This window comes from Rhinichthys klamathensis, unplaced genomic scaffold (assembly GCF_029890125.1).
Source record: "Rhinichthys klamathensis goyatoka isolate OS25496 unplaced genomic scaffold, OSU_Roscu_1.1 h1tg000121l_1, whole genome shotgun sequence".
NCBI classification, from domain to species: Eukaryota; Metazoa; Chordata; class Actinopteri; order Cypriniformes; family Leuciscidae; genus Rhinichthys; species Rhinichthys klamathensis.
Genome location: NW_026606658.1, coordinates 6,583,529 through 6,598,056, shown reverse-complemented (window position 1 = coordinate 6,598,056; position 14,528 = coordinate 6,583,529). Strand labels below are relative to the sequence as shown.

The 14,528-nt window shown below is 37.3% G+C and overlaps 1 protein-coding gene across 1 annotated transcript; it reads left to right on the top strand.

Annotated features, from left to right (window-relative positions):
• The first annotated feature begins 1,104 nt into the window (after positions 1-1,104).
• Positions 1,105-14,399, top strand: psmd11b (proteasome 26S subunit, non-ATPase 11b). Its single transcript, XM_056255724.1, has 13 exons — positions 1,105-1,239; positions 4,019-4,120; positions 4,219-4,415; positions 4,805-4,862; positions 5,125-5,319; positions 5,414-5,558; positions 8,228-8,288; positions 8,508-8,570; positions 8,657-8,782; positions 9,952-9,987; positions 10,203-10,254; positions 12,906-13,048; positions 13,136-14,399. The coding sequence occupies exons 1-12, from the start codon at positions 1,149-1,151 to the stop codon at positions 13,046-13,048; spliced, it is 1,269 nt and encodes a 422-aa protein (XP_056111699.1). The 5' UTR covers positions 1,105-1,148; the 3' UTR covers positions 13,136-14,399.
• Positions 14,400-14,528: the final 129 nt, after the last annotated feature.

The following is a 14,528-nucleotide window of genomic DNA, read 5'->3' as shown; positions in this document are numbered from 1 at the left end:
GTCGGAAAGATCTTATTTACGAGTTGAACGCACCCCACCACAAAGTCATACGATTGGGAGTTTACGAGTTTGGGGCGTGAGGAACGTGTCGGAATAAGATAGCACACGTACTTCTCCAAGTAGTGTCTGTTAAAGATGGTTCATCTGCAAAGCACCTGCTGTGTAGCAAACATCTTTAAAAAGTCAGTTTTACATACATTATAAATCATAAACATCTTAAAGACGTTTTCTAATTGTCTATTTAACATCTAACAGGAAATGTCTTTAGAGACGTATTGCAGATGAGCAAAAACTGAAAATACATCATCTAGAATCTAGATGAAAACACGCACATCAAATAGACGTCTCTGAGATGTACGTGTGCAATTAGCTATAGATATCTAGCATTATCAGGCTTTTTTATTTACAACAAAATGTGACTTGAATGCACTTGACGTAAATATGACTTCCGAATCCCTTATAACTTATAAGTACAAACATCCCAGGAGGACTTAACTCACCATAACTTTTCAAATAATTGATACACAGGCCTATTGATAGTTTAGGCAGATGGTTTGCTACTCCCTTCTGGATTTAATTATTATATTTGTTAGACTAGGCCATGTATATTTATTTCACCATGTAGAAAACTCACCATCACACAGATTAACTTTTTTTTTTTTTTTTTTTAAATTCAAAATACATAAATCTCTATATACAATCTTGATATGATTTTTCATTCTGCAAAAGGCATTGAATTTCACCCTTAAACAAAGCAATGCAGGATGGTCGATGGCATGGAAGGATAACTATAGCAGTAGGGTCTGTCACCACCTACTGACCATAAACAACAACAACAAAAGCAAATTCTCTAAGCAGTATGGTAGCCTACTAAATTAAATCATGATCTGAATAATAGCCTAATAATATTTACAATAATTATGATTAATATTTGCATTCATTATAATTAAAAATAAGTCAATTTAATCATGTAGCAGTTGCTTTTATTTACAGCAACTTACAAATGAGACGTAAAGGTCAAAAGACTACAAAACCCAACCTACCACCGCCCGCAAGCACGCACGCACGCCCGCACGTACGTACGTACCAACGCACTTCCGGGTGAGGTCGCAAGTGCTTGTGGGCAGTGAGATTTTTGAATAGGGAAGATGGCAGCCGCGGCAGTGGTGGAGTTTCAGAGAGCTCAATCTCTCATTAGCACAGACAGAAACGCTTCTATTGACATTTTACATTCAATAGGTAAGGCTGTGTTTCAATTATTTTATAAAACTTTACTTTTCACTCTGCATACTGTAATGCTTCAGTATTAGTAAGCTAAGGTACCATGAGCCGGTGCTGCGGTGCTGACTCACTGTAGCTACTGTGTGTGTGCGCGCGTCTCAAAACACAGTAAGCTGCCTCCACAGACAGCATTTTTAGACCTTATGGCAGCATTCGAACTTACGAATCGAGCATAGAACAAAGACAGCTTTTTTATGGTTTCATGTGCGTGCTCAAACATATGACTCGAACGTTCGAAAGCGCCCCCGGTTCCCTAAAAGAACTGTCTAGGTAGGCAGCTAGCTACGTTTTGAGACACAGTCCGATGTGTATGGACAGTTAGCTGCACTATTAGCCACCCTTCCAGGCCAAGGCGCATTTTAACACATTTATCTGGGATTTATCTTCATTTTGTATTAATAAAAAGCTCAACCGATGACATTTTATTTTGAGATTCACTTTTTTTTGACAGTTTTAACTTGATCAACTTGACGTGCTTCATACCAACCATAAGACAATCTTTGACATTTGTTTTTGCTTTCGTAACTTTGACTGAAATTCCTTTCTTTCTTTTTTTGGCTGTTGAAATCCTAAATTTATTCGTAAATATATCAACTCTCTGTTTACGTCATAACACGCATTCTTAGTTTAAGCAGTTTGGTAGAGTAAAATCAACTTTGACTAATAAAAACTTGCCGATAATTTGCACTCTTATGTCTGTTTGTCTTTGTCGACTCCAAGACCCAAGTTTCTTTCGTTTCAACCTTTTTTTTTTTCATGGCTCACATGACAAGTTGGTTTTAAATGAGTTACCGAAGATCATTATAGATAATTAATTGGGTATTTTTATGATGTTTTTCTTAAAAGGTGATTTAGCTTTTAAAGTATTTATTCAGACCCACCTTAATTCGCAGAGACGACTATAACTAGTCATTTGTAGGTTGATTTTGCTGAAAAGTGTAAATAATATGGCCTTATCAAAACATTACTGCTATTTTTTTTTTTTTACTTTTTAAACAGTTTTTCCTTTTTTGTACACATCAAGGAGGAAAACAGAGAAAAGAATAGAAAAAAAGAATCAAATAAAACAATTTACAACAAGAACACAACCATTAATGATAACTATTACATGAGGTCTTACAAGGAGTCAGCAACTAGGCCTATGTGATACAAGTAGAAATTGTGGTGAAACATTACTGTTATTTTGAGCACCTTGACAAGCCCAACACGACAACAGTGACTCAACCAATGACATGCGGTCGCAGGCGGGGTTATCTTTTTTACCACCAATGGCTGATGGTGGGATGCATTGATTAACAAAAAGTTTTCAGTCAACACATTTGATGTCAAAGACGAATATATATATATATATATATATATATATATATATATATATATATATATATATATATATATATTGTGTGTGTGTGTATACAGCCGTTTCTGACATCAAGTGTGCTAACTGATAAAACTTTAAACTTTATATTTTTATGTATATCTCCTAGTAACTTTAATTCTAACTGCGGCTTATGTACAAAACCTATAGGGCAATTACTTTCTATTGATGGGAGGCTTAAGCCCAATTTATACTTCTGCGTCGAACTCACGCCGGAGCTACGTCGTAGGTAGCGCGCGTACCCTGACGTGCACCTCTCCAAAAACGTAACAGCGCGTCAATTCTACGCGTACGCAAGCACTGTGATTGGTCTGCTAGAACCACTCCCCGGGTTTCACATTCTCCCTCTGCATGTGTAATTGCGCGTCAACGCGGACAACGAAGCAGAAATATAAATGAAAACCAACTCGTAGTCTATAGCGTAGAGGCCCCGGCGTAGGGCCGACGCAGAAGTATAAATCAGCCTTTAGCTACGTCGTAGGCTGTGTGTAGCACGCGAACCCTTCGGCGTACCCAGACGTGCACCTCTCCAAAAACGTAACAACGCGTCAATTCTACGCGTACGCAAGCACTGTGATTGGTCTGCTAGAACACTTCCCTCGGGTTTCACATGCTCCCTCGGGTTTCACATGCTCCCTCTGCGTGTGTAATTGCGCGTCAACGCGGACAACGACACAGAAGTATAAATGAAAACCAACGCGTTGGCTGCAGCGTAGAGGCTCCGGCGTAGGTCCGACGCAGAAGTATAAATCAGCCTTTAGAGGGTGTTGGTCTTAAGGCCTCATTATGCTTCTGCGTCAACTCCACGGCGTAGCTACGCCGTCACTTCTACGGCGTCGTGGCCGTTTTATGGTTCTGCGTCAGGTTGCGTTACATCGCGGTGCATTTCACCGCCAGAACACTAGGGGGGTGTGTGGTTCGCCAATCTCTTTGCTAGTTTGTTTTGGTTCCGTGCGCCGGTTCCGCTTTTTCATTTCCGACAATGGCGAGCGAAAGAGAGAGAATGTTGTTGCAGCTGGAGCTAATCGACGTTGAACAACAAATGATTTTATTGCAAATGTTTAATCGCAGAAGAAAAAGACGACGTCAGCGATGGTGGTCTGTACTCTACGTAAATGGCGGTATAGCGGGAGGGGGAAACCGGAAAAGCTACACTCTGGAAATGATGTATAATCTGACCAATCACAGCCCTTGATTGCGTCGCCACAATTTTTTGGAGGTGCACGTCGAGCTACTGTGGAGTGGTCGGAGAGGGGTTCGCAGCGACGCAGAGGGGTCTGCGGGGGTACGCTGTCGATTCGACGCAGAAGCATAAAACACGCTTTAGTTACAGCTTAACTTTGTCTGTTTTTTTTTTTTCAGTGAGACGGGATGTCCAGGAGGATGATGAAGAGGCGGTTCGTGTCAAGGAGCAAAGCATCCTGGAGCTGGGCACTCTCCTGGCCAAGACAGGACAAGCTGCAGGTGACGATCAACATACTGCGGCGATTCTGTGCCTGCTATGGGATTTTTTTTTACTTTTTTTGACACATCATCATCATTCTGCATGTTTGTTTTTTTAGAGCTTGGAGGCCTGCTGAAGTTTGTGAGGCCTTTCCTGATCTCCATAAGCAAGGCAAAGGCAGCACGGTTGGTGCGCTCGCTCCTGGATCTATTTCTGGACATGGAGGCAGCCACGGGCCAGGAGGTTGAGCTGTGTCTGGAATGCATTGAATGGGCTAAAGCTGAGAAGAGAACCTTCCTCAGACAGGCCCTAGAGGTAAACTGAGCATCAGCTTTGAACTGTCAGGACGATCAGAGCTACTACACAAGCCAATAATTAATATAAAATGAGTAGTTCAAACTCTAAGATCTGACTGGATGCCATAAAAGTGCATATATATGAAGAACTGTGACATCAAGTGAATTGTATATTACTGTGCCAAAAAACCCCAAAAACATTTAACACATTTTATAAAAGCAACAAGCCATTCCTTATATTATAGTGTTTTTGGAGCTTTGCATTGTCTTATAACACACCTTATTTCTTTTACTTTAAGTTTATTAATAATATACATTTTTTTTTAAATGTGTATATATTCTCAATTAAATGTAACTAGCAGTAGACAACTATATAATTATCACTTATTCCTTGCCATTTTTTGTCAGGCTCGACTCATTTCACTCTATTTTGACACCAAGAGATACCAGGAAGCCCTTCATCTAGGTAAGAATAATCTAAAAATATATGTATTTGCAATTAGATCCAGAAGTCAGAGCCAAATAATAAGAAATAATCAAAATCATGTTTATTTAATCACTTTTTGCTCAAATTCTTGTATGATTGTATTAAATTACAATATAAGCATTCTCAATAGAGCTTTCTGTCTTTTGGACCCAACTGTATATCAACGTTTTTGTACTCTGTTATACTTTTGATATACTTGATTTTATTTTTGAACATTATACGATCTGTTCTTTCCCCTCAGGCACCCAGTTGCTGCAGGAGCTGAAGAAGATGGATGATAAAGCTCTACTGGTGGAAGTCCAGCTGCTAGAGAGTAAAACCTACCACGCTCTCAGCAACCTTCCCAAAGCCAGGGCTGCCCTCACCTCAGCCAGGACCACCGCCAATGCCATTTACTGTCCCCCAAAGCTCCAGGCAGCTCTTGATATGCAGTCAGGCAAGTCTCACTTCTCTGTTTAGCGATCTACAAGTGCGTTTTGAGATTGGAAGTGTGCTTATTGATATGTGACTTTTTCGCCCTTTCACTCCAGGTATCATCCATGCAGCTGAGGAAAAAGATTGTAAAACTGCCTATTCTTACTTCTTCGAGGCTTTCGAGGGCTACGATTCCATTGACAGCCCCAAGGCAGTCACTGCACTGAAATACATGCTTCTCTGCAAGATCATGCTCAGCTTGTAAGTGAGATAACCGCTTGCATTTTATCCCTGTTTGTGTGTGGGAGGCCACAGGATAATAGAACAGTTATTGTGTTAGTTACGCCAAGCTCTGTTATGTAACACCAACTTCAGTTCTTCAGTACAATCCATCTCCATAATACATCGCCTACACTTAATGACCCGTGTAGCTAAAATACAGAAAGTGTAGCATGTATTTAAAAAAAAATCATTAATAATACACAACTGTTCAAAAGTTTGGGGTTGGTAAGTTTTTCTTAATGCTTTTGAAAGAAGTGTCATATTCTCCTTAAGGCTGCATTTATTTTTTATCAATAATACAGTAAAAACTAGTGATGCTCCAAAATGTTTTCTTTTTTTTTTACCGAGGTACCGAAATTAAAGTTTTCAATTACCTGATCTTACCTGAACTTAAAACAAAAATAATGTTTAATAATTAATTAGTCAAACTTGTTTAATAATCAACACTCAAATGGAAGCTGAGTTGTATATAAACAGTTGTATATAAACAACACTTTTTAAATTATATAATTGTTTCTATTCCAGTTTGTTTGGTGGCTGTAATAATTTGTTTTCACGGCAGATTTATTCCAACTATTATTAAATAATGTAATCAGTTTAAGCTAAAATATAATAATATTGAGCAAAATGCTTTTATCTTGAGTTATTTTTAGTTATTAGCTGTGTCTGTGTCCCTCGTTTACTCATTCACTAATCCCTATATAGTGTATGGCATTTGAGTGCACTCTATATCACAGTGTTACTCATTGGGCGGCTCGTGAGCCTCTTGTGGCTCACCAAGCTTTAATTTGTGGCTCGCATGGTGGTAAATAATACGATGATATGATCATGTAGTCACTACAGATATTTCATAAAAACATTAGAAACAAGTAGGGCTATAACATAACCCATTAAAAACTCAAAGTGTCAGCTCTATTACAAATAATTTCTAATTGAAAGGGGTGGTTTATTCCTTTTCTAATCTGATCGAGAGAATGTAAACTCTTGATCGGATTGAAAACTGAAAAGACGACGGTATGACGCGTGGAACGAGCTGTTCTTCCTGTTGAATATAGTGTCATATAAATGAGTGTCCCGTCATTCTAAAATTCTCCTTTCACTCAGCGTCTGTGAAGTGGAGCGTCCCACCAGTCCTTGTTTCGGATTCTGATCCACAGACAACTGGTTTTGGGCGCTGGAAGGGGCATTTTTACTGCGTGATAAATACAAACAGCACGGCACAACGGTTCATATGTTCATAGTCTCCAAATTGACTAGAAATGGATAAATATTAAGTCTGCTGTTTAAAACAAATAAAGAACCAATGTAGGAGAATGGTTATTAAGCGCAAACAGCGGGAAACTTTGTATATTTGTGCAGTGTGCGCGCATCTCAAAAAATGTATTCCGATTTAAAGCTTGTGACATAAGCACATCAACTCAATCACGTGTTTAGCGTTCATGGAAACTACAATACATTCAGATTCATCAATTGGAATGGTTCGATACATGATGGGCTAATGTAGGAAAAATATCTTAAGGTCACTATAAGGTCAATATATTCTGGGATGAATATATTCTGGAAATACTACTTTTTTGTCATTAAGGGAAATTATCTAGTCTCAGTTACGAATTTGACTGGTAAATCATAAAGAATGTTTCCCCCCCCCCACCCATTTGTATTTATTGTATTTGCATATTGTATGTTCAGGGATGACAGCTTGATAAGCAGACATGGTATTTATGACTGGATTTAACTTTTGATACTTTGGGGTAAAATTGGCTCTCCTACTGACTTTGTCCTATCAGTGTGGCTCTCATGAAAAAATAGTGAAGAACACTGCTATATCAGCAAGGAGTGAACGAAATAAAGTGAGTGAATTCGGACACTGACGTATACACTGTGCGTCGGAGAGCTGGAGCTGTCACATAAACTACTTTTACTTAAATATAACTTACTTTAGAAAATATTAATAACAGTAACAATCATAATGACTTTATAATGGAATTATACATCCCTCTGTGCTAACATTGTGGTTTCATCGATTGTATATATTAATGCAATACATATTAATTTGGTTTGTCATGCTTAATTTGTGTATTTTTTAAATATATGTATTTTTAGTTCTTGAAACTGACCATGATGATGGTCACATAGTGCCCTCAGGTCACCAGTATGATTACATTAGAATTAATACTCAACCTACAGGTGATTAACGAATGGTTTTAAATCATCCACTAAATTATAATTTCTTTCTTTGTGTTGTGAGTTAACAACAATGCCACGAATTAGTACAACACTTGGCTGTTTGTAAAACACATTAAATTAAGTAAACTCCTAAATAGTATATTTTAATAATAATAATAATATTATATAAATCAAAAATGTACTTTATATAATTTCATTCAATTTTAAAATCATCTGTATAATATTGTCTCTCTATATATTTTAATGTTAATCAAGTAATGATTAATTAAACAAATTATTAATTAATCACACTCTCAGTCCTCTCCTCGTTGAATTTTTGGGAAATGGTGATTAAGCAAGTGTACGTAGGATGTACGCTCGAAATCAGAGTGCATTGTGGGTATAAACGTGAACTGTAGGAAATGAAGTTGTTCACTCAGAGCGATTGATTATATGAGACATTTTCTATTCTTTTGTTCCAGGCCAGAGGAGGTACAGGCCTTGATCAGTGGCAAACTGGCTCTGCGATATGCGGGGCGACAGGTAAGCTCATTCAAATTCCAGTGTCTTTTTATAGATGTAATGACTGCTTACAAACAAATGCTCTACAGAAGCATTTCATGGTTCTTCTGTGCACCAGGCTTTTATGTTTGGCCATGTGCTTTTAACAACCTGTTACACATCTGACAAATCCTTTTTCTTTCTAGGCAAGTGCTCATTTATAGTTGTGATATACCTCCTATAATTTGTTTTCTCCATCAGACCGATGCACTGAGATGTATAGCACAAGCCAGCAAGAACAGATCATTAGCAGATTTTGAAAAGGTGAGATTTTCACTGATGTCTGTATATAATTTTTCAACGGAGGTCTCTGTCATGCTCAGCTTTCTGTTGCTCTTTCACACATGAAGGCCCTGACAGAGTACACTAAAGAGCTGAGGGACGACCCCATCATCAGTACGCATTTGACCAAGCTTTACGACAATTTGCTGGAACAGAACCTCATTCGGGTCATTGAGCCTTTTTCCAGAGTACAGGTAGTGTTGTGTGTGTCTTTCATAGATATTTTTAGCCTTAAAGCTGCAGTAGGGAGTTTTGAGAAAACGTTGACTTAGCCTGAAAATTTGAACAAGCACAACTTACAGGTCCCACCCCCTTGCTCTCTGCTGCGCTACAGCCCTCCCTCCACAGCTCGTCCTCCACAGCGGAGCCTGTCGTGAACGCGCAGGCTAGTAAACAGGGCCACCGATAACAGCGGATAAAAAGTTATATGGCACATTCACTAATAGGGACTAAACGTCAATAATATGCTTTACATTGACTATGGCCTGCCCATACTTTGACTACAAACTTGGTCCTCAAATCATTATGTATTTTGCAATAGCCTACATGTAACTTTATAACGTTGCACTCTTTCTATAAGTTATAAATAGTTAGTAAGATAACGTTAATATAACGGTAACTAACGTTACAGTATGTGAGTAATTATTCTAGCGATATATAATGCTAGATAAGGTGTGCTAGTACATTATTTCAGCAACATGACAAGCCAGTGAATTAGCAGGTTTCAATTGTTGCTTAGCAGAGTGCGTGACATTTTATCTACATGTTATGCGGCAAGAGTTTTGACACCGAGTCAATGGGCTCTGTGTAATTCTTTCTTTTTCGCTTGTTTATCGTCATCGGTCTTTTTCCTTTTACCTCTTTGTTTTATGAGCAGGTGTCACTCGAGAATTGGCAGTTTAGGTTGTTTCTCCGTCATAAGCACAGCTGCAGCACGCCGGCAATCTTGAGTTTGAACGACGGCTCGCGCTGTGCAAGAGAGGGGTGTGATCAGCGCGTACACGAGCGTGATTGACACTGCTAAGACATTCCTCCTGGCTCTGATTGGTTGTTTCTGACCGGGAGCGTGTATTTCTTGCAAATGGCAATAGGACCACTGGGAGGAGCCAGAGGAGCTTGATTTTTACACAGATTATCTGTCTCATATTCTACTGTCAGGACATAATGACAGTTTTAACAAATATGTAAAAAATATTTTTTTACAAAAGCTACCTACAGCAGCTTTAAGTGCATCATTTAGTTATTTATTGTAAATATAATACTTTAAGAAATTCAATATTTTATTTCAAAAGGACCAATATATATATATATCTGACAACTCAGATTTTACTATGATTTTTATGTCCTTTTCTCTCTTTTCAAGATTACACATATAGCTGGTCTCATCAAACTCTCAAAGGTATGAACTGTTCTTTTCTTTTCAGAAGATTTTCACTCTCATTCAGAGTATTGTGTATAGCTTTAAAGTAATATTAGCTTAGGAAATCACATTGCCTTTAATGTCACCATAAACCAAAAATATGACAAACTATATAACATGAAACAATCTATGTAAGCATTTATACAAAATCGCTAAAATAAAATGCTCTATCTGTTATTTGTTGTGGCCCACAGGATGATGTTGAGAGGAAACTGTCACAAATGATCCTGGACAAAAAGTTTCATGGTTAGTCTATCTTTTTTGTCATTACCTTTCTTTGTCATTTATATTTTTGCATTTAAAAAAAATGATTTTATTGCAGAGCATTACAAAAATTCACAACCAGTCCAAGTAAAATTTAAAAAATGTCAGAGCCATGTTGTAGTGGTTTTTGCAGACATCTTGTACCAATAGTGCTTATGGGTGACTGACTGAAGTCCAGCCTGAGATGTGTACCGATCCCAGTCCCCCTCTCTTCCCATTCATTTTGTGTCTCTCTGCACTATATAGCTAAATTATTTAATGAGTCACGATATCGCCAAAATATCTTAAGCTTGATGTTACATTCTAGACATTTTGATCCAAAAAGGCTAGTTAATGTTACCACATTGGACTAAAACCTACTGACTTAACTCACACAGGATATAACAACTTCCCAAAAATGTTTTGATAATTTTTTGTAGTATTTTGTAATATTTTGTGGTGTGGTGTCAAAAATGACTGTTATTACCAAATATTGTGTTCAGTCTTCTCAACTTTTTTTCAATTAGGACAGGTTTTGTATTTCTTATTGGAACCGATTGATCGATGGACTCATTGACTGTTTATGTGTGCACCAATAATGTGATTATTTCCAATAATTAATGTAAAGGGATGGTTACACTACACATTTGGTTTCATTGACTTCCATTCATATGCATGCGAAGGCGTCAGACCAGAAACACAAACTCATGCAAAAAGTTTCGCATTTCGCTGTGTTTTAAAGTTCACTTTGGTGAACTCTGACCTGTGAATTCGCATCACGTGAAGACGTGTAACCAGTAGAAAATCAATGTCACAGCATGACCTCTTGGCTGAATTAAAAGAATGCACATTTTTGCAGTAGAGTAGATTGTATATTTTTATGTTTTGAATGTGAAAAAAGTTGTCTTAAGCTTATTCACCCGCCCCAAAACCCAAAAGTTGCATAAGACCAGATCAATAATGAGCAGAGGTGGGAGACTCGAGTCATATGACTTGACTCGAGTCAGACTCGAGTCGCAATTTTCTGGACTTGAGACTTACTTGACTAGATCTCTGAAAAGACTCGACTTGACTTTAGACTTGCTCCTTGTGACTTTAGACTTGACTCGGACTTGTGCCTATTTACTTGAAATGACTTGTGAAAAAAAAAAAAATCAATTATTGTGTATTTTTTTATTCGTCATAAGAGGGAGCGCGGGCGGTAATGCACTCACTCTGTGTGTGCGGGTTGAGGGAGAATAAAACGATTCGCGGGACTCCCGCAAACTAGAAATATCTATGAATAAAACATAAAAACTAATACATTTTTATTCATCTGTTGCAGAAAAGCAATAAGAACAACTAAAACAAAATAGAAACGATTTACAGGCTAGATGTTTCTATTTCTAACATGTTTGCAGCGTTGAGCGATGTAGCCAATCACAGACATATGTGTTGATTTCTAGGAACGCAATGGCCAATCAGAAGCATTTACGATGGACTCCCCTCACCGCTCAAAACGGACTTTTTGTTCAGTGATGAATTCTGTATGCTGGCAAATCCTCAAATTATAACAAACAAAGTGTATATATTATGAAAGCTTCATTGATAATAACAGAGATGTGTGAGATCGCGATGAACTGTCAGCTTTTTAGGAATTAGGGCGCGCAGTAGGGCTTTTATGTCTAACAGTGGTTTGTGTGTTAATGCTTTAATAACAAATAATTTATCAGGAGCATTTATGCTCATATGTATGGTGGCGACACGTAGGCTAACTTAAAAGTATTTGGAGGTAGGCTACAGAAAAAAAGTATTTTTGCAAGCGGGAGCGGGACAAAACATAAATGTTGCGGGCGGGAGAAAGTAAGAAAGAAAGTAGTTGAGAACGTCAGTTATAACGACCCACGTATTAAAAAATAGTCGGGTTTAAATCATTTAAATTATTAGATTTGTTTTCTTAAAGTTTCCATATAATATTTTGTGTTATGGGATCAAATCACCTGGATGTTTTACAAACTTTGGCATACAGTACTAATTTAGAATGCAATATCTTTTTAGGTTTTTTTTACAAGATGGGAAAAGTTGTATCAATTCTTGTTTACTTGTGTTCATTTAATTTATTTTTATTTTAGAGCATTAAAAGTGCTTCTTAATGCTAATTTATTTATTACACACAAGTTAATTTATTTATTTTTGTAACCCATCAGCCCTCTGTGTCTAAATAAGTAATAAAAGTCCCAGAGTTAAAAAATGTGTAAAACTAGCCTGTGTGCGACTTGGTATGACTTGATGACTAAGTTGCGACTTGACTTGACTTGACCCTTACAACAGAATGACTTGACTTTGACCTGCAATGTTAAGACTTGGACTTGTCTTGACTTGACCCTTACAACAGAATGACTTGACTTGACTTTGACTTGCAATGTTAAGACTTGGACTTGACTTGAGACTTGCATTTAGTGACTTACTCCCACCTCTGATAATGAGGCCTTCGATCAGTCAGTTCCAAAAATAAATACAAAACCTTTGCTAATTGAATGAATCCAATAAGCATTATGAGTGATTTACAAGCAATTTTTTGAAAGTGGTCATTTTTGACCGGGAACACCAAATTATGTAAAGGTTTTTCTCAGCACAGCACAATTTATTTGTCTGTTGGATTTCTACTATTGCAGGAATCCTTGACCAAGGTGAAGGAGTGCTCATCATATTTGAGGAGCCGCCTGTGGACAAGACTTACGAGGCAGCTCTAGAAACCATACAGAACATGAGCAAAGTTGTGGATTCACTGTACAACAAGGCTAAGAAGTTAACATAGGTGAGGTGTTAAATGTCTAATTAGTTTCTTCAGTCTGATTTCATAAACTGGTTTCTAAATGAGTATTTGTGTTTTCTTCTTCTGCAGAATAAACGTCAGAAGCTGCTACTGTGTGAAATGGTTGTATGCGTGTGAGTTTGCCCGTGTGTATGCGTGTATGGCCAACATGTGGAACTTTTTTTTCACAGCAAAAAGGGACAACATTGAGCAAGATCTACTTGTTCCCCAGTTGAGAGTTTTTAATGTTTCTTTTCTTTCAAATGGACAATTTCATCTTTCTGATCTTCTGACCTTTTTGTTGTTCTTCTCTGTATCTCTCAACGGCCAACACAGGCCATCAGGGAATGTTGTACAACTACAATAAAATCCTAAAATGTCATGTAGAAATGTATAGCTCTTCTACATTTAAAGTTTTTTAATTACAGCAACTTTGTGATACAGAGACTCCTGGTTTCGGTTGTCGGCGGTTCATCGGTTGTTTGCTGTAGTGCATATCTTTTTTTCTCATTTTATGGACGCACATTATCTGATTGTTGTAGGTAAGAGATTCAAAGGAACTTGCCTGTAATAAAGAGGCTCTGTAATAAGCACAGTTGCCAATCATATTACCACACACACTCACTAGAAAATTTAGTATGATCAAGGGTATTGTTTGCTGTTTACTTTTACAGTATACCTGCCGTCTTTACGGTTTTGTATTTACAGTGTACTGTTTGCCAAGTTAGGTTGGTTATATTAAATGGCCCAATCGTACAAAGGTTTTAGTCATCTTTGATTAAAAGATAATTTTCCCACTGTACTGAAGTTTATTCTTGTATCGTTCATTAATTTTTCCCCTGATCAGTATCTCGATGCAAACTCCATTTCTAGTTTGCCAGCAATAGACCATTATATATAAGTTAAATACTCATATTATTTTAAAATTCAATGTTTTGTACTTTTTTTTTATCTTATCGATTTTCTTGTAAATGTATAATTTCACACATCCTTTGCAAAAAAAATTATTTATGTTCTCATTTATTCTGTTTAGTGTGGAATTATAAAAGTTCTTATGGGAGAATGGTGTTTTTAAAAGACTTTTTAAAGTCCAGTGTTGATTTGAGAGCTTCCTGCATGTGATTGTGATTGATTTGTAGTGGCGATCTAGCTTTGAACAGTCGAAAATTTAGTGAGAGAATAAACACTTTGGAAAGTAATGTTTTTTTTTTTTGGGTCACAAATGTCCATTATCAAAGCTCAACATTTCAACCATCGAAATCTTGGTATAGGCATATTACAGTTTGAGGAAAGTGACTGTTTTATTTTTGTATGAGTTGGCCTGTTCACTAATTAAAGTGTTTTGATTACATTACTGGTTTTGAGGGAAATTATCCTTATCTCTTATGTGTACATGGGTATAAATACAGGGCAATTTCCCTTTATGTGGAAGTATATGCACGTTTGTTATGCAATGTGTTTTCTTTTGAAGTATTTGGGGATT

Coding starts and splice junctions, on each gene's coding strand:
- psmd11b (XM_056255724.1), top strand. CDS start 1,149: ATGGCAGCCGCGGCAGTGGTGGAGTTTCAGAGAGCTCAATCTCTCATT. Junction 1,240..4,018: donor TGACATTTTACATTCAATAG/GTAAGGCTGTGT, acceptor TTTTTTTTTCAG/TGAGACGGGATGTCCAGGAG. Junction 4,121..4,218: donor CAAGACAGGACAAGCTGCAG/GTGACGATCAAC, acceptor TTGTTTTTTTAG/AGCTTGGAGGCCTGCTGAAG.